Source organism: Streptopelia decaocto (genome assembly GCF_964273445.1).
Source record: "Streptopelia decaocto genome assembly, chromosome: 6".
NCBI lineage: Eukaryota > Metazoa > Chordata > Aves > Columbiformes > Columbidae > Streptopelia > Streptopelia decaocto.
The window spans coordinates 32,240,460-32,266,997 of record NC_138660.1 but is presented as its reverse complement, the minus strand read 5'-3'; the positions used below and the strand labels follow the sequence as shown (position 1 = coordinate 32,266,997).

General features: G+C 48.5%; 3 protein-coding genes across 8 annotated transcripts in view; 1 reads left to right on the top strand and 2 right to left on the bottom strand.

The window, feature by feature from the left end:
- Positions 1-775: 775 nt before the first annotated feature.
- On the bottom strand, positions 776-8,582 carry KMO (kynurenine 3-monooxygenase; the record flags this gene model as incomplete). The annotated part of the gene is made up of 15 exons (XM_082055967.1): positions 776-928; positions 1,133-1,192; positions 1,274-1,375; positions 1,649-1,731; positions 1,841-1,898; positions 2,170-2,317; positions 2,490-2,611; positions 3,114-3,185; positions 3,690-3,855; positions 4,492-4,579; positions 5,334-5,382; positions 5,632-5,721; positions 6,668-6,765; positions 7,533-7,602; positions 8,529-8,582. 15 exons carry the CDS (start codon positions 8,580-8,582, stop codon positions 776-778), a joined length of 1,413 nt encoding a protein of 470 aa, XP_081912093.1.
- Positions 8,583-13,260: 4,678 nt separating this feature from the next.
- Positions 13,261-20,211, bottom strand: LOC309441333 (uncharacterized protein C21orf58; the record flags this gene model as incomplete). The annotated part of the gene is made up of 7 exons (XM_082055966.1): positions 20,116-20,211; positions 19,785-19,848; positions 17,842-17,909; positions 17,139-17,282; positions 16,615-16,729; positions 15,093-15,232; positions 13,261-13,437 (listed from the first exon to the last, which is right to left on the bottom strand). The coding sequence occupies exons 1-7, from the start codon at positions 20,173-20,175 to the stop codon at positions 13,261-13,263; spliced, it is 768 nt and encodes a 255-aa protein (XP_081912092.1). The 5' UTR covers positions 20,176-20,211.
- Positions 20,212-25,548: 5,337 nt separating this feature from the next.
- PCNT (pericentrin) overlaps positions 25,549-26,538 on the top strand; it is an 86,128-nt gene continuing 85,138 nt past the window's right edge. For all 6 annotated transcript variants that reach the window (XM_082056521.1, XM_082056522.1, XM_082056520.1 and 3 more), the window contains exon 1: positions 25,549-25,721. In XM_082056521.1, coding sequence (XP_081912647.1) covers positions 25,674-25,721 — 48 coding nt within the window. In that variant the 5' untranslated portion in view covers positions 25,549-25,673. The remainder of the gene's footprint in view (positions 25,722-26,538) is intronic.

The window sequence follows — 26,538 nt, the reverse complement described above, 5'->3', positions numbered from 1 at the left end:
GGCTATCTAGGATTCTATGATCTCCCTCATCAGCAGCTGCAGGTCTTACTGCTCATGTAACGTGTGCAGTGCAAGTACAACCACAAAAGTGCTTCAGAAGACAATTAGAGAAAATCTATGAGGGATCCAGACTTTTTAAAAAAAAATATATGATCACACAGACGTCTATGCTATTGCACACATAAAAGCCCAAAGATAAAACAGTGAGCTGGGAGGGTCCTTCAAGCCCCTGAGCTTGCTTTAGCCAAAAGGCTTGGTGGTTCCTCTGTGGAGACCTGCTTGCAAAAGTCAGAAGTATTTCTCAGCCAGGTGTGGAGTGGCGCTTTCTCCAGGCTTCCAGCACTGCCCCAGAACATCCTTTCTTAAAGTTGCTTCATTTCCACCAGGAATAACTGAACCATATTTTCTTTGGCTTGGTGTGGGGAAGAAGACAACTGATTTTCAAGTCAAGGTATTGACTTGATCTTGGTAAGAGCAGAAGTCAGCAGTACAGGCTGGGACACCCCAACCGGTTCCAGTGGCCATCCTGCTGTCTGGGACTGCCCATGAAATCTGCACCCAACCTGTGACACACCACATCACTTGAGACAAGGCTGCTGAGGTGAGGCAGATACACCCGAGCCCCTGTAGGACTCTTCTTACCCAGGGAGAGGGACCATCACCACTGCAGGAGCTGCCCAGCCACATCCCAAGAGATACAGCATCATCCAGCTGACCCAACAGCCTGTGTCTCCGCTTTTATTACAACCAGGAGCTCCCCTTACATTTAAGCCACTCATGCGCCAAAAGGAAAGTTTCTGACATTCTTCAGAGAATGGGACCAGCGCCACAAGTTTTCCATGCAGAAGTCCCGTGCCAACCGCTTTATGAGCAAGTAGGTGCCACCCAGTCCTGCTGCCCCCACAACAAATAGCCCTCGATCAATTACCTGCAAGTGCAAAGAAAAAGTGCAAAGAGAAACCTCAGCATCATCAGAGGTTTGTTCGTACCCTGCGGCACCAAGTGAAATCACACCTGGAGCTTCCTGGCAATATCCCACCACCAAAACTCCCCCCGGCACAGAGCAGTGCTGGTGTGCAGGATGCTCACGAGGTTTGTGACATGGGGAGGACGGGCACCACAACTGACCAACCTTTTTCTGCCATTTCCAGCGCTGAAGTGCCTCATGGTAGCGAATTCTGGTGAAGGTCACCTGGGAGGGTTGCAGGAGCATGTCACCACCTCAAAGCCAACCAGGAGGAACTTGTGGCGGCTCAGGCAGTGGGGACCTTACCATGGTGTACAGTGGGACGATGGTGGAAGGCATGAGCATGTGGAGGAAGTTGTCTACGTGCTTCCGAAAAATGAACCACGTTGAATTCACGTGCTCACGCATCTGTGGCAGAGCAACCATCACCCCTTTGCAGGGTGTGTTGGCAGAGCTCCCCTGCATTTTGCTAGCTCTCCCACTGCATGTCCTGGGGGCCACTGCAAGGAGAAGAGCCTCCCCAGCCACAGTGACATCCCCAAGGAGCTCTTAGGCCAAAGTCTGCAGGGACGAGAGCCCAACCAGAGTCTTGCCAGACACCCTGTCCACTGTGTGCATCCTAACAGGGTGCCACTGTGCGCACAGCCCATGGGACCACGAGTCAGTGTGCGGCTCACCTACCTCTACGTAGTTGTACATGGCTAAATCTGAGATCGCATGGTCATCTGGCACTCTCAGCCTGGAGAACTCAGGGAGGCAGGCACCTGGGAGAAGAAAGCAGCAGCTCCTGGGCAGCTCCGCAGCAGGGGATCCAGCTGCCCTCAGCTGCAGAGGGATCCTCTGCTCTTGCTCCTCCCCGTCCAGCTCACTCACCTAGGTCATTGTGAAACTGGTCCATTAATTCATCAAAAACCAGACAATCCTCAAAGCCCTGGGAGGAAATTTAGCAGGTAAACAGGCAGAAGGAACCATGCATCATGAGAAGTGCTTTCACGGATGCTTAGCTAGTGTAGCTGTTCGCACATGCATGGTCCCAATGACCACAGCTTCAGAGCAGGAGTCTTACTCCAGGCCACTGTGCCAGGGCTCTTGCAGAGAAACCCAAGGGGTTGCCTTTCTCAGCAGCCACTGGACCCCCCTCCCACCCAGTCCTAGCCCCATGGACCCCTATTGACATGGCCTAGGGCCAGCCCTGAACTTACCGCATTCATGCCCTGTCCATAGAAGGGCACGACGGCATGTGCGGCATCTCCCATCAACATGCACCGGGAAGCAAGGTGGTAGGAGGAGCACTTCACAGATATCATGGCCTGGGCTGGCAGCAAAAAGTAATCGTGCTTCAGCTCTCGCCTTCAGGCAAAACAACAGATACTTCACTTATGGGACCACAAGAGACAAGAGGAGCAAGCCCAAGCTCAGCTTCAGCAGAGTCTCCATCACCAGGATGCTGGTGGGTGAGGATGTGCCCCCTGGCTTTGCAGCACTGCATTGGTGAGCGAGAAGGGGAGATGGCAACACTCACTTTCCGATGAGAGGGATGGCATCTGGGAAGTGGGACTGGAAAAACCCCAGCACTTGCTCGCCTGTCGTGAGCTTCTCAAATTCCTCAAAGGGCATGAAGAGCGTGCAGGTGAAGGACTTGTCCTGCCAGCCGGGGAGGAAGGTCAGAAAGTAGCCCAGAGGCCACAGAGAGCACCTGGCACCTGGAGCAGCAGCTCAGTGCCTGGCCTGTCACCCAGCAATCGCAGCAACCCGCTTTCACAGTGGGGACGAGCACCTGGCAACACCATTTCCCACGGTGGGCTTGCAGGCACTGGGGTCAGGCAGTGGGGAGGCAGAAACAGGCAGCGTGTGATCTGCCAGCATGCTGCCCGGTGCTCCCTGATCTGGTCTGTAACATCCAGCTGCAGAGAACTGGTTTTCAGGGGGCTCGGGTGGCCTCGGATGTGGGAGGTGGCACAGGTACCTCCTCAGAGCTGTGAGGCAGAGACAGACCCCTGCTCTGTGGGACACCTGGCACATACTGGGGGTCCCTCCTGGCACCTTGTCAGCCCTCCCAGCCCCTGCCATGTGCCTGCCACCACAGCCAGTTCATCCCCACAAGCTCCATCCTATGCCCCAGGGGAGAGTGACTGTGGGTTATCACCATGTTGGGCAGCGCAATCATCATGAAGGTGTTTCTTGGCCAGATATGGAGGTAGTTTGGTTCCATGGCAAACTGAAAGAGAAGGAAAATCGCCTTGTGTCCCTGACCTGCCCTGCTCAGCTTCCCCAGCCCAGCCTCTGCTTCCCCTCCACACCAGTACACCATTTCCCACCCTTTGTACCATGAGAAGACACAATGACCACAGGGCCCCTTTCTGGTACCTGATGCTTGAGGGAGAGACAAAGGCAAGAAGAAAGGGTAGGAAAGACAGGCAAAAATCTGGTTTGCAATCACTAATTTCCTCACAGACACATTCCCATACCCCCAGGACCTTGAGTTAACACCACTACTCTGGGGCAGGCTCTCTAGGATTTTTGTAGCCAGGTATCAAGACATTGGCCCCGCCACTTGAAGAGGAAGAGATGCCTGCCTTCTCCTAGGAAAGTTTTAATCCCTTGGCTGAACCCCAAGCAAGAAATCAGTTTCTCTAGAGCTGCTGTAGCAGAGCCACCATGAGAGGGGAGGAGGGTGTCACACCTGCAGAGGTGGTAGCACCCCCAGGACAGGCACACTTACGTCTCCATCCTTGGGAGGGATGGTCAGCTCCATATAACCATGAGGAATGTACTCGTGACTGTAGTTAAAGCGCGCTTGTCTCATGAACTGCTTTCTGACTGTTGAGAAGGCTCCATCACATCCAACGATAAGATCATAGGTGACTTCCAAGGGCTGCTGGTCAGATCTGAAAGTAAGAAAGCCCCTCGGATCAGTCCTGCTGTAACTCCAGGCCAGTTCACCACGCTGGGCACAGCGAATCTGCCTTTTGCAAAATGCTAGTGTCACCTCGAGCATTATTAATCTTCTAGGGTGAGGGAAGAATGGCTTTCACTGACTGGGAAGCTCAGCGTTTGGATAATTATTATCCTGTAGTTTATCAAAAACATAACTCCGTCCAAGAATGTAACAAGCTCTATTGGGATAATGCTGCAATTTCACAGAGCCTGCATCCCCAGGTGGACAGGGGGCATGACCAGAGCTTGACACAACTATGAAACAAGCTTGTCAGCTGTCCTCTGTGATGAGCAATCAGTCTGAAAACCAGCGCTATGGAGATTGGCACATTTATTCCCCGCACAGGTCAATGTGTGCCTCACCTGCTGCCAGGCTGCTGGCAGGTTAGGTAGTGACTTAAATTTTTCCAGCCTTCCCATGGACCCTGTTTTGATGTCTCTCCTTTCCGAAGCTGATACTGAGTTTTGCCTGCTCAGGAATAACACGCTAGTTTCAAACAGATTGCTCAATTGTTTGAGGTTTTATGAATGATTAAGCACAAAATAACTGAACACAGTGCTTCATCCCAGGCTTGCGCAGGGGTTACCTTTTTATGGTTAATGTCCCCAACTCTGCGTTGCACCCCACAAGCTTGTGTCCAAAGTACAGTTTAGTGTTGGAATACTTCTCTGCAGCTGTGAAAAGAAGGTACAGCTACATGTAGAGGCTTGAACTGTGACCCCCCAAAATATTTCCAAGGTATCCCTAAATTATAGGGACTTTTGCCATCACATCAAATGATATTGCTGTGTTGAGCAATGGCTGGTGGTCAAGGCACACTAGGACTTGGTTTGGTCATCTCTGGTGAAAACTATTTTAAAAGTGCAAGGAATGCTGCAAAGATTTCTTTCTTCCCCACAATGACATGAGTTATTGACCTGTTTCCACCATCACTATATCGTATTTCAGGCCAGAATGCTGCGCCTGTAGTCAATGGGAAATTTGGGGAAATTTGGCCCAGCCTGATTACACACTTCACCACAGTGCTCCAATTTCTATTTGTCTCTGTACAATCAGGGGTTGCAGGAAATGCCACGAATCATGGCAAGGCTGAGGAGGTATCTCCTGCTTTGGCTGTTCTGGAAGGAGATGCAGTGGCTCCCACGCCAGGGTGGATGCAGAAGAGCCAAATGAACATACAGAAAGGCCTTGGGGGGACTTGTTTGAATATCCTTTTGTGTCAGACAAGCAGCAAGGAAACAGCAGAGATTTTCTCCTTAAAAACACAGCTTGTTCACATTTGCATTTTCTGAGAACCAGGTTATGCCGAACTCATGGGCAAAGAGCACCTAGGGCCCAAAGTCTCCTGTTCAGGGGGCAAACCATTTAGGGTGAACACCCTAAGTGAACAGAGTGTAAAAGTATTTGCCAACAGATCTGGCAACCTACCTGTTAGCAGCTCTCTGTTTAAGTTTGTTCTGTCCACAGAGAGAATGTACTGCAAGGCAAACAAACATGGGGTTCAGGAGGCGTTGCTGAAGGACGCTCTGCATGGCCAGGTGAGAAACATCCACCCTCTTCAAACAGCCCTGCCAAAATCGGGGGGTGTCACACAATCCCCTTCCTGCTCACAGCATCCTTTCTAAGAGCGTGAGCCTCAGGCTGTCCATTCCGCAGAGCGACAAATGCCATCAAAGCCGCTTTGTGCTCTGCAAAGCATCTCCGAGTGGCAGCACGAGAACAGTACCTGGTTCTTATTCCCATAGGGGATAGAATACTTCTTCCCTGAAGGTGTGTGTATCCTCCGTGCCCGCATGGGAATGCCTTTGGACACAATCTGAAACAGAAGGAAACAAAACGCAGTCTTCTGGCCAAAAACACGTTGCCAAGTGGCAGGGCACAAGCCACCAAGCGCCATCATCCCCGCACACTGCACTCCAGATTGAATGGGATGCTTTCTGCTCATACATTTTCATGTGGATATCCAAGTTACTGGGGAAAATTTTACAGGGATGTCAACACTAAGCCACTACATTTTACTGAGATTGCTTACAAGCTCATTCTCACAAAAATCAGTACAAAACCATTTTTTTTAATAGAAGGGACATGAAAAGCCCCAGGGTGCTGGGCCGGGCAGGGGATAACAGTCAGGTTATATCCTGATGCTGGGATATGACCTGTCAAAGCCTGGGCTCCTCCTCTGGAGGGACCAGGAGCCAGGACATCCCACCACTGCCGACAGCTGGATATTAAATGGTAGCAAGCACCCTGCAGAGGAGCGCCGGGCTCTGAGCCAAGAGTGCTGTGCAGAAGTCAGAGTGCATAGATTTCAGGGGTCAGCCCAAAGCTCAAGATTTTGAGGGAAAATACAAATCTGGACGTGTCAGTGGAGAAGCCAGCTCCCTTCATCACATCCTGCTGGTACTCCAGCTCTTTTGGGAGTCTACCGGCTCCTGCCCTGTTTGCCCTCACCCTGCAGGAGGGAGTAGAGCATGGGGGAGATGTAAATATTGGAAGGTGTTTTCTGAGTGTTGGTCTCCTGAGGAAGCAACCTCTGCCATGAGCAGAGCCCAGCTGCCCAGGGCTTGTACTGTCCCCAGGCTGGGAGAGATCCCTGTTGGTGGCTGTCCCCAGGCTGTGGGCAAGCAGTGGCAGAGGTCTACCTGCACCCTCACGAAAGCAGAGCTACTGTTGTGGTGGTCCCTGTGTGCTTGGGGAGCAGAAATGAGCCCAGTTGAAGTCAACCATAGAGATTCCACCAGCGACAGAAGCCAGCAGGGTACCTGCTCTTCCATCCCCACAGCTCGGAGGGCTTGGCGTCCTCTGTGGGACAGCGCCAAGTTAATGCTCCTGCCACGGGCAAGGCTGGCCACCCGGATATCTGCGTGGAAAGAGTGACCGGTTATGGAGATGCCGATAACACAGCCTGGTGTGGGCAGCATCTCCCGAAATCCCTGGAGTGACAACAGGTAGGATAGTAGGCTTCTCCTCCCCATCACTGTACATTCAAGTTGAGTTTCATCTTCCATGGTGTCATTCTCATCTGCCACTTGGCTTGTCGTCTCTACCCAGGTTTTATTAGTCTGTCAGCTGATAGACACTGAGGGCAAAGGATTTCTCTCCCTTTCAGCCAGCACCTGGGCTCCGAATCTTCCTTGCTCTGTTGTGGTGCCCTGCGGAGCTGGAAGCTTCCTAAAAGCACCCCATCCCTCCTGCTGCCCACCTCGCCACCAGCCCTCCTCAACACCCCTGGCAGTGGTTACCGGTCCAGCTCATTATTTTAACCCTAAGAGAGATGCTGCAACATTAACAACAGCTGTTGCTTCCAAACTTCTGATCCAGCTTGGTTTGACAGCACTGTGCTATAATTCTTCATGCATCGATCAGTTTTCAAAGGTGAGGATTCGAGTCAATATTTAAGTAAATAATATAAAAAAAGGCATCATTTTAGTAGCTGAAGGGTGGATTCCTTTCATACAACATATTTCAAATAAATGCTCCCCCCACCAAGGGGAAGAGTAAAAAGCACATCCCTGAAGTACCACACTTTCAGATTTCATTTTCTTTCTGCACCTTCAGACAGCTCACAGAGCTCCTCTTTTGCTCAGAAATATATCAAGAAAGCAGTGATGATCAAGCTGAACTTACCTTCTCTGGCTTCATAAACGTCAACATGGAAACCTCGTCTAGCAAAGAAACAGGCATTTAATGCACCCACCTGCAAGAGAAGTTTCAGGAACAGTAGATGAAGTGTTTCACTAGCAACTATATCACAGATCATTGTTGAGATGCATCAAAGGCAAGCAGTGGTCAGGGGATGCAGCTCAGCATATACAGGAAGATGCTTTGATGAAGAATCTTAGCGATGAAGAATCTCCACTTCTGCCTGGAGATAAGTTCTCTGGCACCCCTGATGTGCCTGCGGAGCCTCCAAGACAAAAGTCACCCATCAAAACTCATCATATAAGGTCATACTAGCTCAGGGCTTGTTTACACACAGTAATTAATTGCAGCAGGACCAACCCCTTCAGCCAGAGACAACAGGAGCTGGTACAGGCAAGCTCCCTGCTCCTCTCCAGACTATACGTATCTTCCTCAGTAGGATTCAGGGTAATGCAGCATTCCCGTGGGAACATGGAGGGGAAGCTGGACCTGTGCAAAAGCAAGATGTTACCTTGAAAAGGACAGCACACATATGTCCTGCTTGCTGTTTAAATGGATGTCTGTCTTGCTCTTGTTTCATTTCCATCATTAATTGCTGTCAGAACTACAGGCTTATGTCATGGCTTTTTTCCAGAAGCACAGGGACAAAGAAGCTAATGGCCAAAAAGTCAGAAGAGAGATTCAGGTGCTGCAGGGTTCCACGCTGTCCTTTAGAGTCAGGTGCATCATGTCTCTGGGATATCTCAGCAGCAAAGCTTTCCCTTGAGGGAAAGAACTGTTCTCCTCCCACAAAGTCTTAGGGGCTCAAACGAGCCTTGCTGCCTCCCCCAGTGAGAACTCAACCAACTCCTCCACAGCACCCCATCATCTGAGGAAGGAATGATTTTAAGAAAAACCTTTCACCCCATATCCAAGCAATGCTTTCACAGCCCCAGCTCCTTGGCAAATGCAATCACACAGCAGCCAAATCGTGTTTCCTACCAGACCACCACCGACAATGGCGACTCTTTTCCCCCGTGGGTCATTGGGGTCCATCGCTGGGGCAGCCCCGAGGTCACAGCTTCTTCCTGCTGTGTCCTCGGTCCCTGTCCTGCTGCACTGCCCTCACCGGTGGGGAGGAGAAGGGGAAGGACGTGGGCGGCTGAGTCACGCCAGGGTTCTTTTCCCCTGGTTCATATTAAACTTTAACTCCCAGCCCAGAGACTGCGGCCAGCTGCACTGAGCCTTAGGTGAAGAGATGTGAGTGCAGCGTTATTCAGCTAAGCCTTATTCAAAGGCCTCTTTCAAAAATTGCAAAGCAATTCTGCAGACTTCAAGGATGTCCTAATGAAATGCACACAGAGCAGGAGGAGAACTTGCATCTGCCAGGCTTTTGCTGGTGCTTTGCTGGGCTACACTGTAAAAGCACCACCACGGCACCCTCTACTCTGCCCTGGTGAGACCACACCTGGAATATTGTGTCCAGTTCTGGCCCCTCAGTTCCAGCAGGACAGGGAACTTCTGGAGAGAGTCCAGTGCAGGGCAACCAAGATGCTGAAGGGAGTGGAGCATCTCCCGTGTGAGGAAAGGCTGAGGGAGCTGGGGCTCTGGAGCTTGGAGCAGAGGAGACTGAGGGGTGACCTCATTAACGTTTACAGATATATAAAGGGTGAGTGTCAGGAGGATAGAGCCAGGCTCTTCTCGGTGACAACCAATGATAGGACAAAGGGTAATGGGTTCAAACTGGAACATAAGAGGTTCCACTTACATATGAGAAGAAACTTCTTCTCTGTGAGGGTGACAGACACTGGAACAGGCTGCCCAGGGGGGTTGTGGAGTCTCCTACTCTGCAGACATTCAAACCCACCTGGACACCTTCCTGTGTAACCTCATCTGGGTGTTCCTGCTCCGGCGGGGGGATTGCACTGGATGAGCTTTTGAGGTCCCTTCCAATCCCTGACATTCTGTGATTCTGTGACGATGCCAAGTAACTCCTGGAGCACCCTCCCAAGGGTGGAATGTGAACCACACTGCTTGCCCAGGGGCCTGATCCCATCTGTGAGGACATCTTTTGCTCAAGGAAGCTGTGTGTGACCTGAGTGTGTTGGGGTGCGATACCAAGCAGAGAGTCCGTGCCTAATCTGCAGAAGCTTTCCAGGGTTTGGATGAGGCTGTGAGGACACATCTCTGTGTGCACTGTTTCACAAACCCGTCCTTGGGAGGAAGTGCTCTGCTGATCCAGCACTGCACACCACAAGCTTTTAACAGGGAGGAGCCAATTACAACCTGCTCACAATAATTAAGCAGCAGACAGTGAAAACACATACATTAACATATACTAATTACCTGCAGCGCACAGCCCAAACCAGCAAATTTGCCTCAAAGGAGCAAGACCAAATCTCCATCACACATCCTGGATCCCAGGGGATGGGGAGCAGGTGCCACACCATGGTCCCAACCTGCAGTACAGTGCAAGGACAGGACATGCAGGACAACAGGACCCAAAAGCAGCCCCAGGCTCAAGCTTAAATGGGACTGCTGGCCTTGGGGAGGGCAGGGGTCCCAGGTTGGGCTGTTAAAGGTTATTAGTGCACACAGGCCCTGGCACTGTGTCCAAATGAGTCACCAGTGAAGACCCTCCGTTGGGTTTCTCTGATCTTCTCAGCAGTGAATTTGCTCCACACCACCTGGCTGACTCACACACACAGAGCAAAGGAAACAGAGCAGAGAGGGCAAAGAGCAAGGTAAGTTTTACATAACAAATAAATTATTCATGAATTGTTTTCAGAGCACAAGCAGCACACTGTTAGCTTCCAGCAGTGACAGTTATTATTTGGAAATATCACTCAAAGCACCCTTTGCGTACTTGTCTGGTACTTACTCCACCACCCTGGCTTACCAATTTGATATCAGCTCTTTAAGGTACATCAATTAATTCATGGGCTCCTGTGGATAACACAGTGTACAATCGTATAATTAAAGCTGGTCTGGCAATACCTCTTTTCTGCACAAACATCCTCAGCCACGCTCCGTGTACCTGCCCTGGGGGCAGGAGGCACAGACACAGTGAAGCACCGGAGATGTTGGTGAGCAGCACTATCTGGGATGGTAAATGGGATACACATCAGCTTCTGGCTGCCAAACCTGTCTCCTTAGCTACTGACAACAGTTCTTGGCAAACCAGACTGAACTTTGCCTGTCAGGGATTATCTATGCCCAGTGCAATATCTCTTCTTCTCAGTAACCATTCCAAACAAAATTTAGGTCCCTGTGTTATCTTCATCAGATTCATTCACAAACTGCACCAGGCAAAAACAATGTAAAGATGTCCTCCACTTTAAAAACAGGAGAAAGTGGGAAGACATTGAGAAAATGCTACTAATTAGTTGTTTATCTTTCTTTATTAAATACAACCAGGGTGCTGAGAGCATGAAAAAGTATCGTTTGGTTAAAAACTGAGTGAGCCTTCCGAGAAGTCCTGAATGAAAACAAGAACAGGATAATATATGCTCAGATTAAAGCCTGCCCTCCGAAAATTAGTGGGAAAAGTAAAGACAGGAAAAGTGTTTGATTTGTGTTACTGAAGAAAAAGACACATCAATATCCAAGAATCTCGGGATTTTATTATTATTTTTAAATCAAGTCTAAACCCTGATTATACGAGTGAAAGGTTGAACAGTAGTGAAACAAATATACATTATTCCAGTGTGTTTAAATCACCTTCCAATAGCTCTTTGAGAAGTAAACCTTGAGTGGCTTTGTAAATGTGAGATTAGTGAGAGACGGAGAGTCAGAGTCCTCCTGGGGCAGGACACGTGGACTGTGGGTAGCTGGGGTGGGCATTGCACCTCAGTGCTCAAAACCCACGACCGCAGGAGCAGATTTCTTCCTGTTCTTCTCCACCGAGAATCATTTATCCAAAGAGTGCATAACGCCAACTCACACAGGCAGGGCGGAGTGCTGGTCTTCAGGAAAATACAATGCCAGGTTTTTGCTCTGCTACGCAGGTAATTTGCATTTGGATCATTCCTGCTCATCCTTACTTCCCTGGTTAGGTGATTACTGTAGGACAAGTATATCTGCAAGGGAAGTAAAACCAGAAACACAGAGAGGAACACTTCATGCTGGTGCGGTTTGGTGACTAAACCCTCATTCATGCATCCTGGGTTAGTTTGCATCACCGTCCCCAGGAGAGCAGTGGGCCCCTTCACAAGGGGCATTTCCTCAGTTTGCACATGTAGGGGACTCCCAGCCATGGAGCTGGGCCATACTCATTTGCAAGGGCTCAGATAACACTGGTGTCAAGATTATTTCATGCCCAGGGTGTGCTGTGGGTTGCCAGGCCTGCAGGACACTTTGGGATGGGTTTTCCTGATTCTGTGAAAAGACAGCAAAAAAAAGTGGCGATTGCTTGTGGCTGGTGTGGGCTTGGAAGACGACAGGAAACAACTAAACTAACAGAAACGGGTGAGCAGACCGCAGGTGCATGGTATGTCTGTTCTGAACATCTGCGGCCCTTCTCCCACACGCTTCTTGTACCAACAATGTGCAGTCATACAGGCGTTAGGCTGTCGATCAGACAGATTATTTAGGAGCTGTTCAAGTACAGGCTGAGCTCAGCAATGCGATGGCCCACTTGCAGAGGAACACATACTGTCAGTATGTGGGCCACCTGCAACAAGAAGAATAGGATTATTGTGTTTAGTAATAGCAAAAGGACGGTGTAGATGTGTCAGATCTCATAATTCATGATGGCAGGCAGCTAAAGAAGAAGAAGACGACATCTTAAAAGCCATGACAAAATATTTTCCTTATTTCTGCAAATAGCTAATTGCACCAATTCTGGAAGAAGCCAGGAGATCTTTACTGGTACAGATTACAAACCCATGTAAAAGTGAAAGGGGTAGAAATGTTTATCCTTTACAATCCCATTAGGTAAATAACCTGTTCAAGAATTCAAATCCCATGGTGAAGAGGGCCATAGGGATACCCCTGCCAGCAGGTTGCCCATGCCTGAGGATACAGAATCACAGAATGTCAGGGGTTGGAAGGGACCTCAAAAGCTCATCCAGTCCAATCCTCCTGCCAGAGCAGGAACACCCAGATGAGGTTACACAGGAAGGTGTCCAGGTGGGTTTGAATGTCTGTAGAGAAGGAGACTCCACAACCTCCCTGGGCAGCCTGGTCCAGGCTCTGTCACCCTCACTGAGAAGAAGTTTCTTCTCATATTGAAGTGGAACCTCTTGTGTTCCAGTTTGAACCCACTACCCCTTGTCCTACCTACTACAGCAGTTCCCTGTCCTTCTGGAACTGAGGGGCCCAGAACTGGACACAACATTCCAGATGTGGTCTCACCAGGGCAGAGTAGAGGGGCAGGAGAACCTCTCTGACCTACTGACCACCCCCCTTCTAATCCACCCCAGGTACCATTGGCCTTCCTGGCCACAAGGGCCCAGTGCTGGCTCATGGTCATCCTGCTGTCCACCAGGACTCCCAGGTCCCTTTCCCCTACACTGCTCTCTAGTAGGTCATTCCCCAGCTTATACTCAAGTTATAAGACTGAGTGTACAAAATCATCACTTAACCCGTCTCAACCCCATTGCTGTGTTAAAGACAATGTTCAGGACTGGCCTTAGCGAAGAACCAGGAAGGCATGGGTTTGTCTGCTCTACCTTGCTACCCCACCGGTGCAGGAAGGAAGGGCTCCAAGATGACATCCGTGCTGCCTGTTTACTCACGTAGGTAGGGCAGGGAGCGTGCTGCCGGTCCAGCCATGTGCCGCGGATGTGGAGGGGAAGCCTGCGGGGGGACCCGGGAGCAGCGCGGCGGGAGGGTAGTGATGGTGGTGGTGCACTGCAGATGGCCTGGGCCTCTCTGCTTTCAGAGCCGGGGCAGCAGCAAACTGCAGGTCCTTGTTGGAGAGAGACAAAAGGCGATTTGTGAAATCTGCGTTCCCACGGGGAGCGTCACTGGGTGAGGGGCTGGCTTCCCATTCGGCCATGTGTCTGGAGATGGGTTTTGTAGGCTCCAACATAGGTCCAGCAAACACTCAGTGATTTCAGATTTCACCTGATATTCAGAGACACTCAGACCCCACTCCCCCCAGTTTATCCCACTGATCTACATCAGGGAAACACATGGTGACAGATGGCCTGGGTAAGAAGGTGGGGACCAGGGGGGTGCACACTCTTCCTCTGTCATCTTCCCTTAGACACAGGGTCCTCCACAGAAACCTGCAGATGAGTCCGCTGGCTCCCCCAGACATCTCCACGCAGCAAGGGGGAAAGAGTATTCCAAACCAAAAGCTACAAAATTTAAGGAAAATAGAAAAGGACTTGTGTGCAAGGCAACGCTCAGCAGAGCTCTGATGCGAGGAGGAGCCGGCACTACCTGCCATTTCCACAGCATATCCACCACGTGAGCACGGCTGAGGGAGCCAGCCAGCCACTCTGCGCCCCGCGAGGGCTCCTGGGGGGACATCAGTGTCCTGAAACGCGAGAGCTGGCAGCTGCTGGGGGAGGCTCTCTGTCCAGAGCAGACATTTGGTCCTAACAGGTGCAAAAACCCATCAGCTCCCTCCAGGAGGGGACGGGCTGTGGATGAGGATTGCATTTCCTACCCTGCCTTAAACCTGGGGCTCGGGGCCTTTTGAGCGTGTGTTGCTTTTGCAGATAGCACATAGGAAAGGTGTGAGTGAGCTGGGCAAGGACTGCACAAGGGTGGGAGTTACTTTCTCAGCACTCAACAACCTTAACATCCGAGAAAAATAAATCTTTCTTACAGTGCAGGGAAAAGACAGGGTTAGCTTGAAAATGGTGGGGTAGGCAAAGTACTGGGGAAGTTTTTGCAACATCCCCTCCTCCCCAAAAATCAGCTGTCCTTGCTTCTTAGGTAATAAATGCTACAGATTAAAGACTAGAAATACATTTTCCCGAAGCAGTTAAGAACACTAAGGAACTATATCACCTGGTTAAAAATAACTTAGGAATTTGGCATCTAGGGACATGTTTAAAATTATATACCTCTTATCAGGCACTGGATATGTTTTTGAAAATCCCTACAGGGATCTACAAAGCTAAACATCTTTAAGATCTGTTCTGTTAGAGCTCAGTAGCCATTGATTTTCAGTGAGATAGGAACTATAGCAGTGGGGCTTCAAGTATGATCACAACATCTGTGCTTCAGCTCTAGCCCATTTGAAACTGCCAGGTCAGATTTTGCCAGTTACAGGATCTGTAACATAAATATTGCCCAGCTGTTCACAGCAAGTGAATAGTCTGTTAGTGGTTCAACTGTACAGACCGGATGATTTTCAGAGCTGGACTAAATCCAGTTTGCGTGTGCCGAGGAGACCTTCATCCCCTGGGTCCTGTCACAGTGCTCATTATGGTAAAGAGGCAGAGTGTGCTCTGCTCTTTAACAGGCTTCTGGTGCGCTGGGCCTGAAGATACAGCTGTTAAGCGTCCCAGATTTTCTGCATGTTTTGTCCAGGCCCTGCACCCTCCCCAGGAGATCAACCATTGCCCCGTGTGAGCAGGGATGCCCTTCAGACTCCATGGTGGTTACCTGCTGTCCATGCTGAAGCAGGGGAGAGCTGGCTGCAGGAGACTGTGCGAAAGCCATGGGTGGCAGAGCCTTCAGCATCATGTTCTGCATGATGATCTGGTGCATCTGGGCATTCTGCATCAGCATCATCTCTACCATATCTGGGAAAAGGTCACCCCAAGGAGGAAAGTAAGACCTTTATCAGCAACTGACAGACAGCAGAGGCATCTAGGTAAGAAGTGCCGTCCAGCGTACAGACTGGTCACTGCAACCATGACAAAGCAGCTGAATGGAACACATGAAGAATATTAGCATTATTTGGCCAGGCAGTGTAAAATTAATGTCTATGGATAAGACTGCTCATACCAGTTCTCCTGTTTCTCCTCCCTTCTAGAAGAAAGGTGCTGTTGAGCATCTTCTGTCCATTAGTTTCCCTACAAGCCCACCCCTCTGGCCATGTGGACTGTCAGGCTGGAGAAGGGATGAGCACTAGAGGTCTCTTGCTTACACCAGCTTGGACCAGCTCCTTACAGTGCTCTCCAATGCTTCAGCTCAAGATCATTGCTTTCCATGTGAGAAGTTTCCTCAACTTTACGTGATATTGCAGTGCCACCTTGAGAGTCCACTGCATGTGCATCAAATCTACTCACCATCAACTCTCTGGGTTCTAATCACAAAAGACCTGTGCTGTGGAATTAATTCACTTGTTGGGGGGGAAGGAAGAAGAGAGATGGGGAAAAAAATAAGAAGAAAATCAAGGCAATTATATATTTTTTTTTTTTAAAACTGGTCATACCAAGAGCAGTTTACATGTATCAGCTTCGGAAAAGTCATGCATGAATTAACACTATTCTGTTTATGAAAATAAACTGATTCAAAAATCCAGACACTTAGATGAAGAAAGAGCTGAGAAATATTGCAGTTTCATGACTGAGGATTCCTCTGTGGGATGAAGAAACCATTGGCTGAAGTCTGAGCCAGGGAAGCCATCCAGGTTTTTGTTCATGTATTATTTCACAGTAGCATCCACCTATGTTTAGAAACAAACCCTTTTTATTGGTGTTGCACTATATTTGGAACAGCACTTTCAGCTGTTCTGTCTTGTTTCCAAACACAGGGTGTAATAAAAGCCTGTATTGTTCTGAGGAGATTGGACTGCAGGTTTAGAGGGAACAAAAGAATAAAACCGAAGTTTATAAGCCTATTCGTTAATTTTTGAGTCATCTCTGAGCATGAGTTTGACCTCGTTAATATTACTCAGTGCCATGGGTTGAGCTGTTTTGCTTTCCTGAGCTTCCCTGGCAGCTTAACCTGAGTTTGTAGTCCCTTTTTCTTTAGTTTCGGCAACAAGGGTTTGTCTGAAAGCCTCTCAGAAATGGCATCTAGTCCATTTACAGAGTGCAATTCCCACAGCTCCAGAAGCAGCCCCATAATGAAACAGCACGTCACTAACTGGCTTGGATGCTGTGCCATGCCCCCTTCCACCTGCTGTGGCACCTGTCCTGTCCTGTCCAACCCGGCTGCCGAATGGAGGGTACGTTACCTTCTTTAATACTCCCGGAGCGGGGGGCTGCAAACGGCTGGGCAGGGGGGATCTGGGTGATCAGGGGGGGTGGCTGAGGTAACTGCTGGATGATGGTGGCTGGCTGAGGCGGCAGCTGAAAAAGAAAAGGGGGAAGTCAGGGTTGGTTTTAGCCAGTTCCCTCATCTCTGGGAGGGGACAGCAGTGGGTATCATCTGCCTGGACTTCAGTAAGGCTTTGGACATTGTCTCCCATGAGATCCTTGTGGAGAAGCTGTTGAGGTCGTGGGCTGTATGAGCAGTGATGTGCATTGGAAATGAGCTGAATGGCGGGGCCAGAGTGTGGGCGATCCTCCCACTCCTCTTGCTACCTCGTTCCTATGGTAAGCCTATTAATTTTGTGCCTTATTTGTAAGATGATTTCCCCGGGATTGCCTCGGGCAGTGAGGGACTCATACAATGGCAAGGGGCGTATCTTTTCCACCCGTGGTTGTTGTCTCAGACCAGCACAGCACTAGTGGTGTTTCCAAGGAGAGAGGATCCTACCGTCTGCTGGATAATCCTTGGTGGCTCAGCCTGGGGAGCTGGAAAAGGTATCTGGAAGATGTGCGGGAGGGCAGCACTGTGGTTATGACCGTGTCCTCCAGCAGGTGCAGGGGGCTGTGAAAGCTCTTCCAGAAGGTGCTGCTCCTGCAAAATCAAGTATCTTCTTAAAGAAAACCCACTCATGAAGGGAAACACCCAGCTGGTGCCCACAAAACTATAAAGGAACTTTTTCTTCCCACATATCTTGAAGCCATACAGTTTTCAGCACAAGCAAAAAGGAATGTAAAACAAAATAAAGGACAAATTGCCAAAAGTTTGGGAAAACACTAAAGATTGGTACCCTCCATAAACTAGCAATAAATAAGAGTTACTATTATTCCTATTTTGGCAGCATTGAAAATCCCTTCCTCGCATTTTGGCACTACCTCAGCGAGCTTATGATGCAGCAGCTCAGGACAAACAGGATAAAGCCACCAACTTACTGAAGCAGGTGCGTTGTTACCTGTAGGGAGAGAGGACACCCCCTGTTCTCCAACCACTCTCCCTGGTGGGCTGGTCCAACCTCTATACCCCAAACCAGCAAGAACTGAATCCTGCCCAGCCCAAAGACCAAAGGACAGAAAAGAACTGAATCCATATCACCAGTGGATGTGCAGGTAACCTGGCCCTTCCTGTTGTTTCTGTCCCCAGAGAGGGCTCTTACCCGAAGCTCCTGCAGAAGATCTTTCCTTCTCCTCAGGGCGCTCTGGAGCATATCCTCAGGTCTGCTCCCTGAAGGAAGAAAAGTCCATTATCTTCTCAAAGGATTGCAAAGACAGAGCTATCATAGCACCTACATTATGAGATTCATTCTGGGAAAAGTGTCAGGAGATACCTTGGCTTCTTCCACAAAAGGCTTTAGGCTACTTTTCTTGTCAAATCCACTAACAGATACTGACTTTACACCACATGCAGACACAGCTGTTCAGCAGCTCTACAAAGCCAATACGCCGTCTCCAAAAATAAACTTTTCAGGTCGCTTTCTAAAGCCCCCTTCTAACCTCCTGCCTTAGAAACTCATTTCAGCCTGAAATTTCCTAGATACACTCTGTACATGCAGAGGATGATGGTGCAAAGGGTAAAAACATTTGTTGTGACATATCAAAAGAAACTCAGTCTAGAATGTCAAATTTTCTGTTTCCTTTTTGTTCTGAAGTGGCTTAGTTTTCATTTCTTCCCACATACCGCTGATTTTGAACTCACTTGAAATGGAAATAAGAAATAATGTTTTCAGATACGTTGGAGGCATGCCTGGCAAGCATCACTTAGTATTTTGAAGCTCTAAGTTTTTAAAGGGATTTTTATATTTTGGCCACAATGTTTGAAGTTTCTAAACTTTTGTGCACCAGCTAAATGTTTACGAGTCCAGAGTACAATCTGGAAATATTACTGATCTTCTACTGATAGCATTTAATAAAAAAAAATACATATAATTATCGACACTGCATGTGCCATGCAAATAAATGAATGCACCATCCATAGCATGCATAGATTCAGTGGGAGTACTGTTGAAAGGAACACACTACTTGTGCATGAAACATCACAGCAGTCTTTGAAAGGGTTTGATAAAGACACGAGTTATTTTAAACTCCCTTATTTATCAAGTTTTAGCTGGTTTGCCAGCTTTTATAGAGAATTGTCTAAACTTTGGAAGTTTCATAAGCATGCTGGGATTCCTGACCTCTCTGCCCAAACCAAAGTCAGGATGTAATTGCACATGCAATGGTTTCCTGGTAAAATAGTCTCCCAGCTCTTATCAACACAGTCCTCAAGACCAACTCTTCCAGCATAATGATTTGTTTTGTAAGCTGAGTCATATTTTTTTACACTGGAAACCACATTCTGGTCTGCACAAGGTTGTGGTTGCCAGCTTCAGCGTTGCAAAGCAGTATTAGCAGTGGAGTGTTCCTCCTGACTGGATCCCTCGGACACACACAGCCAAAATAATGCCTCCTTTCCAGGATCACCAAAGCCAAGCAACAGGGGCTCGCTCCTAGGTATAGGGGCTATGACAAAGAGGATTCACTAATAGTTTGCTCCAGCGAAACCAGCATCTGCAGCTGAGAGGCTGCAGAGGACACCTGGGCAGGAGGTCGCTTTTATGACAGTGCTAGGCTGGTTCATTTCCCTTTGACAAAAAAACAAACAAACAAACCATTGAAGAAATTCAAAAGATAAAAGGTATAGAGCTGCACAGTACAGCAAGCCCAATCTCCTTGCATCAAGGCTGCTAAGATTCACTGGCTTGGTTAGGACCGAGACTAGCATATAGGCTGACATTACCGCACAAGCTTCACTGGAATGTGCATTCTTGCTACTTCCAATCCTTGGGGCTGCATACAGATTTAGAGACACAGGCTGAGCTGGGGCAGCACTAACTCAAGCTTGGAGTCTCCCTCCTGCTCCACAGATGATGTCCCTGTCACAGAAGCCCAGACAGAGCAAGTTCTGACTACCCAAATGCCCAACCACTAAGCATGCAGAGGCCCCTTCCAGTTTTTAAGGGAGCAGATGTGATTATCTGGTGTCACCTGCTAAGGAACTCATGCCTGAGAACGTCACTAAGCCCTTTCCATATCATGTCCATAATTAGAACAAATGCTTCACTTTTACTTGCAGCTGGGAGTGGTGATTCCATCTTCTCCAGGTTCTCTTGTTCATTTTCTAGTCTCTGTTGGTAGAACCACAACAAGAACTGGTTATGAGTCTGGCAGCAAAGTTCACAACAGTTTCCAGCCCTACCTTACAGGTATAGTCTGCCTCTGCTTGCATGAAGACAGACGTTCTCAATTGGCTGCAGATCCTCTTTGTATCTCAGTTATTTCTACTGAGATATTTTATAACTACTGAGATAGTTATTTTAAATACAATATTAATGCTTGAACATGCAGGAGCAAAAAACAGAGCAAAGATGAGCACTGCAGAGTTATTCCCTTACCTTTTCTAGGAGTTTGATTTTCAGTCGTGTGAGGTGATCCACCACTGAAGTATCTGTCATTGTAGTAGTCTCCTGGAAGAGCAGGCACGCAAAAACACGTTAAAAAGCTACACAAAGGCAGATAGGTTTTCAGGGGTCATTTTTCCCCCTCCACAATCTTCAGAGAAGAATAATTCCATTAGAAAAAAAAAAATACAAGATTGTGAGCAATTGAGGGAAGAAGATAAAAGCTTCAGCTTCCCTCCCAGGTAAAAATGAGTACAGATGTTCACCACAATGTCGCAGATACAGCTTCTTCTGCTATTTCTCTTGATGCATTTTCACACTGCAGGTTGCGATGGTCACAACAGGGCAATTCAGGGTGAATATTTTTCTCTTCTTAATGGTTGCCAGCCTTTTCCCAGCAGTGGCACTGAGCCTGGCCCTCTGTGTTGTCAGGATCTTCTAAGCAGCTCTGAGTTTTGTGCCTGTAACCTGGTTGCTAAGTTTGTAGTGTCAACCCACAATATAAACAATTTAATCTCCAAGTGTAGAAGCTTATTTACCTTTTGTAAAGCAAATGCCCAGCACATTAGTAGACAAGGAAAAGAAAAGAAAGGCAATGGTTCTTTAACACAAGCCTAATGCTAGGGGTCAGATTATGATCTTGCTGACTGATGGTACCTGATAGCAATATTTAGCCAACTGTGAGGGGCCCATACACTTTTGACATAGCCCTTCATATGAGTTTTCATCACCAGACAGTGACACAAAAATAAAAAAATAAGGAGCATAGTTGGAACTCATCCCTGGATCAGTAAAAGAGTAAAGAACCTATGATTTAACTTCCTTTGCTTACTATCTCCCAAGCAACGTGCAGGGTATCTCCCTCTCCCAGCAAACACCTTTCCAGGGCAATGTTCATCAGCGACATCCATAAAACCAACACCATGGCATGAGCAAGGAGCCAAGTAACAGATACTTAGTCACAGTATCATATTTTAAGCTTGGTTCTGCTCCTCAGAGAGCAAAGCTCCAACCCTTCCTTACTTGAAGGCCATAGCAAAGCCACAGCTGGAGCAGCTAGTAGATGCTTGCGGGGAGCTGTATGGGAGCAGCACAGCTCACCTCCTCCAGCTGTGACCCACGCAGCGTGTGTGTGCATCCTGTCCTTAAAATACACCAGCTCATAGTCACCGGAGAGGTTATAGAAACTGAGACGTGGGGATCCCAAAAATAGCAGTGCCGTGTCAGAGCTGGGGCTCAGCTTTCCTCAGCAGGGCTTGTTTGTGAATGCCACAAGTGACACGGCAGAACAGAAAGTCCTCTCACCTGCCAGCAGTTTTCCTGAGAAACAGCTCTGTGTGTGTTTTTGTAACCCAAATAGATTTTTCTCTGGTTATCTCTAACATCTTTGATCTGTTCATCCTTTGGGCAGCTGCAACAACCCTTGACAAGGACTTTCCTAGTCATCTTAAGCATAAACCTAGTTATGTAAGTAAACTACATAAGTATAGTTTACTTAAGTGTTAGGCAGAAAAAAACATTACATTTAGACTGTTTTGAATCTAGATTCCTGAAAAATTATTGGAAATCTCCTTTGCTATGCAAAATGTATATGACTGTTCTCCACGCACTATTTCCATACCATTTGCAACTTAACATTCTGTATCTTATTCCCATTCAGGTGCCTCTTTTCTAAGCAAGAGGATCTATTTAATCCATCCTCAAACAGCAGATTTTTCTTACTCATTGATCTCATAACTTGGCTGGGAAGGTATAACCCAAGAGTCCCCATACCCATCTCTTGGCCTCTGCTATAGGCCTCCCTCAGAGATGTTGCATTAACTGCGCATTTCATCACCCCGTGGCCGTCTGTCTGTCTGTACAGTCTCAGCTTCATCCTTGTTGCTTCTCTCTGTACCTTTCCAGTTCATAAACCCTTTTTTGATGGGGTGACCGGGGTTGTGGGCAGCGTTTGGGCAGTGATGTAGCAAAGAAAGCTCTCTTGACATCTCCAGATGGGCATCTCCATCAATGGCTTTAATGCTGCCTAAAAGTTAAATTTCTAGAGCCTTCCTTGAAATAGGAATAGAGGGTTACAAGAAAGGCTGACAAAAATAACCAAGTATAAGTATTCCCTTAAAAATACAGCACTAGTGTTAAGCAACTGAGTTGACTATAGAGGAAAGGAAGAGAGAGAAACATCTGCTTGATGTGACAGGTATCCCAGAGGAAATCCAATACTACCTAAAAAGATGCTTTCCAGCAAATCTTTTCCTACACTCATGGACACCCTGGTCACAGTATGATCTCTACTCCAGGGACATCTTACAACCTGCTAATTAATGACTCACGAGGAATGTGCCAGGTGGACCCAAGAGGGTCTTGCTGAAAGAGATCTATAATTGCATTGAATCACAAACTGGGGATCACACATGAACATGGTGATGCAACAGCACAAAACCAGACATCTTTAATTCTGCAAAGGATTAACAGGAATTTTATGTGCACCTCACAGGAGATAATTATTCTGCTCTATTTAGCAGTGCTGAAGTCAGAATTTGAATACTGCGCTTAATTTTATACATGGTGGTTTTAGAGGGAAAGAAAATGAAGAAAAAAACTTTAAAAAGGTACATTTACAAAATATAAGTTCTGAGGAAGACTTGGAAGGACTGGTTTTGTTTAGTTATTAAGTACATGGTGAGGACAGACTAGAAATCTTTCAATAAGTGAAAGGATATAATCAAGAACAGGGTGGGCTTTTACTGTCTGAAAAAACAGGGCAATAAGCATTTGACTTAGTGATGGAGAAGAAAACATGATAAAACCAAGAAAAAATAGTAAGATAAATGATGGGGCCGCTATCTAAGAAAAAAAACTTTCATAGTTGTTTAAAAACCATAAAGAAAAACAACTGTACTTCACATTGTAGGACAATTAGACTAGTCCTCAGATACACAAATGGATTAGATAACCTGGTGAGGTCCAGATCAGTACTACATTTCTGTGATGTCTTTTAATTGATTTTCGTAGTTTGAGTCCTTGATTTTAATTATTATGATTTCTAAAATACAATATGAAAAGAACTAAACAAAATGACACACCTGGAAATATCCAGGGACAATGAACTTTCACTCTCTAGTCCCACAGGAAGGAGACTTTATTGTTTCAGTCTTAGAAGAGTGTTTTAATTTATTAAAAGAGAGTTAAAAAAAATAAAATAAGAAACACACACAAACCACCAGCAGAGAAGTACATACATTTTCCTTCCAATAAATTGTCTGCTTCTGCCAATTGTAATGTTGCAACTTAACAGTCAAGAGCTCTTGTTAGGCTGCTTGCTGGCTACAGGTATCGTAAAAACGTCCTGGCTGTATTTGAAGCTAAACATAGGAATAACACATTCTACAATTAGAGTTATTTCGTGACACTGTCATATAACAGTGTGCAATGTTGTTTTTTCCTGTCATTTCTGAAAACAGTGATCCCAGTTTGAACCAAATTATGATTAAGTCTTCTCACTTATGATTAAGTATGCTATACTAATCGTATACTATACTTATGATTATTGACTTCTTATACAACAATGACAAAACACTGGTCTCTGCAAATGCTGCTCATTTATTTGCACACATGTCGCAGCAGCACCCCAAGTTCTCAGTAAGGTTTTGTTACCAGCCTGATCTTAGTGCAGCATTATTGGCGCTACTGCGAATTTAGTCGAGGTCTAAATGACCTCTACTGATTTCATGGTGATGTCAGGTAGGATTTGCCCCAACAAACTTCTTGGTTCTCAACTTTCCAGTTTCCTTTTGTTTCTCAGAGGGTGCAAATGACACAAGCTTTTGCATAAGAAATTTCATAATTCAGACTTTAACTCTTGGCATTGACTGGGTATGAACTCAGAATCCCGGCTACGGGGTCAGAGGACGTGGCAGTTCTACTAGGAAAAATGAACAAAAAACCTCCAAGGACTGACAAAGCAGGGAGTGACCAGAATTAGCCCCAGGAGTCTGTCCTCACTATCAGGTCTGACCACCAGTTTGCTCACTGAAACTTCCATTCTTCCTTGGAAGAGCAAAATTGATTGTGAAGAAAAGAAAAGCCAATGCACGCTGTCGCCTGGCAACCTCTGTAGTGTTTTAAACCTTAACCTCTGCCTCGGCTCTGGACACAGACAGGATTTCTGGTGGGTAAAGCCTTTGCCAACCGCGTCGTGCTCCTGGTGTCCTCAGCTGTCCCTGTGGAGCTCTGAGCACACACTCCTCCAGGCCTTTTGTTGTTTATACTGAAATATTTACATAGAGATAATGCAGGAGACCAGGAGATTGGTATAAAATTATGTATTCTGTGAGTGTGAACACCTCCACATTTCTTCCCTTGTACATTGTGGATAGTGGTGGGAAACCCGGATGGCAGAGATGCAATGGGCAGGAGCAGCTGGGTCTGGCCCACGTCCTGGCTGAATTGGGGGCAAAAGCCCAGAGAAGAGCCCAATTTAAGGAACAAATGCACAGAAAGGTCCAGGGATAGAAGAGACATTGTTAGATCATGAGGATGCTTGTGTTGTTGTGTTTCTTAGAGCCAGTGCATTGTGAAATGTTACCTCAGAACTGAGCAATACATTTGATTAAAGTGTTCTCCAGTGTGATTTAATGACTCCGAGACACAAAGAAGCCATCAGTTGGCAAGGTTAATGATGCTCAACATTAAGAAAGGAGCAGGTCACTGCTCTCTTGTGAAAACAAAGCAGTGAGACGCTGTAAAACCCACACGCAAAGCATACCCAAAAGGCGTGCGGTAAAGGGCAATGCTCATAACCAAGCCAGATGGGCACTCCCTGCACCAGCACCTCCCTCTGCCTCCAGAGGGACGCGGGACCCGGCCAGCGGCGGAGGGGCAGAACCGGTAGAGAGAAGGGCACGGCTCCCACAAGCAGCCCCTCTTCGCGGAGGATCAGCCTCGGGGCACCGCCGCGGGCCCGGGACAGGCGGAGGAGCGGAGGATCCCGGCCCGGTGTCCCCGGCCCACCCCGGTCCGCCCGCAGCAATGCTCGGCAACGGCTCGGGCCGCTTTCCCGCGGCAGCCGCCCCTCTTCTCCCATTGGCTGCCTCCCCCAGGGCAGGGCCGTGGCTGGCGGCCCGTTTGAAACTGGCCATCCAGCGCAGCCGGGGAGGAGGGCCCTGAGCTCACATTGGTGGCTGCTGGAGAGAGGCGGGCGCTGGCGCCAGTAGGAGCTTGCCCTTGTCTACCCCAGGAGCCAGTTAGGGGGAGAGGGCGGGGCTAGAGTAACGGCTGCTCTCGGCATTGGCTGGCGAGCCTCCTGGTATGGTGATTTTCACTAATTACGACAGAGCTTCCTCCCTTCCCGAGGAGGGTGGCCCAGCCCCTGCTCTCTTATTGGCTAGCGCTGCGCGCCGCTGCTCCGCGACTGGCGGTGGAGCCGAGGCGGGCGGGGCGAAGGCGCAGGGGCGGCCATGACCGAAACTTCGGTGCCCCCTCGGGTGTGACAGTTGAGGCGGGGGCCGGCTCCGGCCCGGCTGTCGCCTGCGGGCCCCCGGCTCACCCGCCACATGGACGAGGAGGAGCGGAGGCGGAAACTGGAGGCCGGCAGGGCCAAGGTGAGGCGGGGGGTCCTGGCTTGAGAGGCCTGCGTCAGTCCCGGCCTGGCCCTCGGCGCCCCGCGGTGCCCCCGGCCGGGCCTGGCGGGGGGTTGTCTCCTGGAGCCGCCCGCGGTGTCGCCTCTGCCTGCCCTGGGCCTCTCCCCCGCTGTGGGGGCGCCGGCGGGTGTCTCCTCGTTGTGTGACGGGTTCGGTGCTGCCCGGGAGTGCGGGCGGCGGAGCTGGAGCCTGGTTGGGGCTGTCCGGAGGTGAGGGGTGTCTGCCTGGGCAGCGGGGCTCTGCCACAAACAGCCGTGCTGAGCGCTATGCCCTGAAGGCAGGTTGCCGGGGAGGTTTCCGGGATGACTGCAGAGGTGTATAAACATTATCTTCAGTGAGCAAGGAGCTGCTTAAAGCAGTGCGTATATCTTCCCCCAGGCTCCGTTTTTGTTTCTTTTTGGTTTTCCTCATTTTTACCTAGGGGTCGTTGTGGAAATGCTATATTTCCAGCTGAGAAATCCCCCAGAACAGGTGGGGTGTGCTTTACTATTGCCGTGAGGAGCCCGCTTGCCCTCACACCTGCAGGTGGGTTATTGGAGAGCGGGCCTGGGTTGGCTTGTTCCCGGCCATGCTGTTAGTGAACACTTTGCATGCTCTGAGCAGTTCCATGTCTTCAGGGAGGTGTGGCTTGGCAGGACTGTGCAGGGAGCTCCTACAATGCGACTGATGTATGGAAGTGATGCTCTCTTAGTAATTAATGGCAGCCATGAGGGCAACTGTGTCCTGGGTGCATCCAGCACAGCATCACCAGCTGTTTGAAGGAGGTGATTGTCTCGCT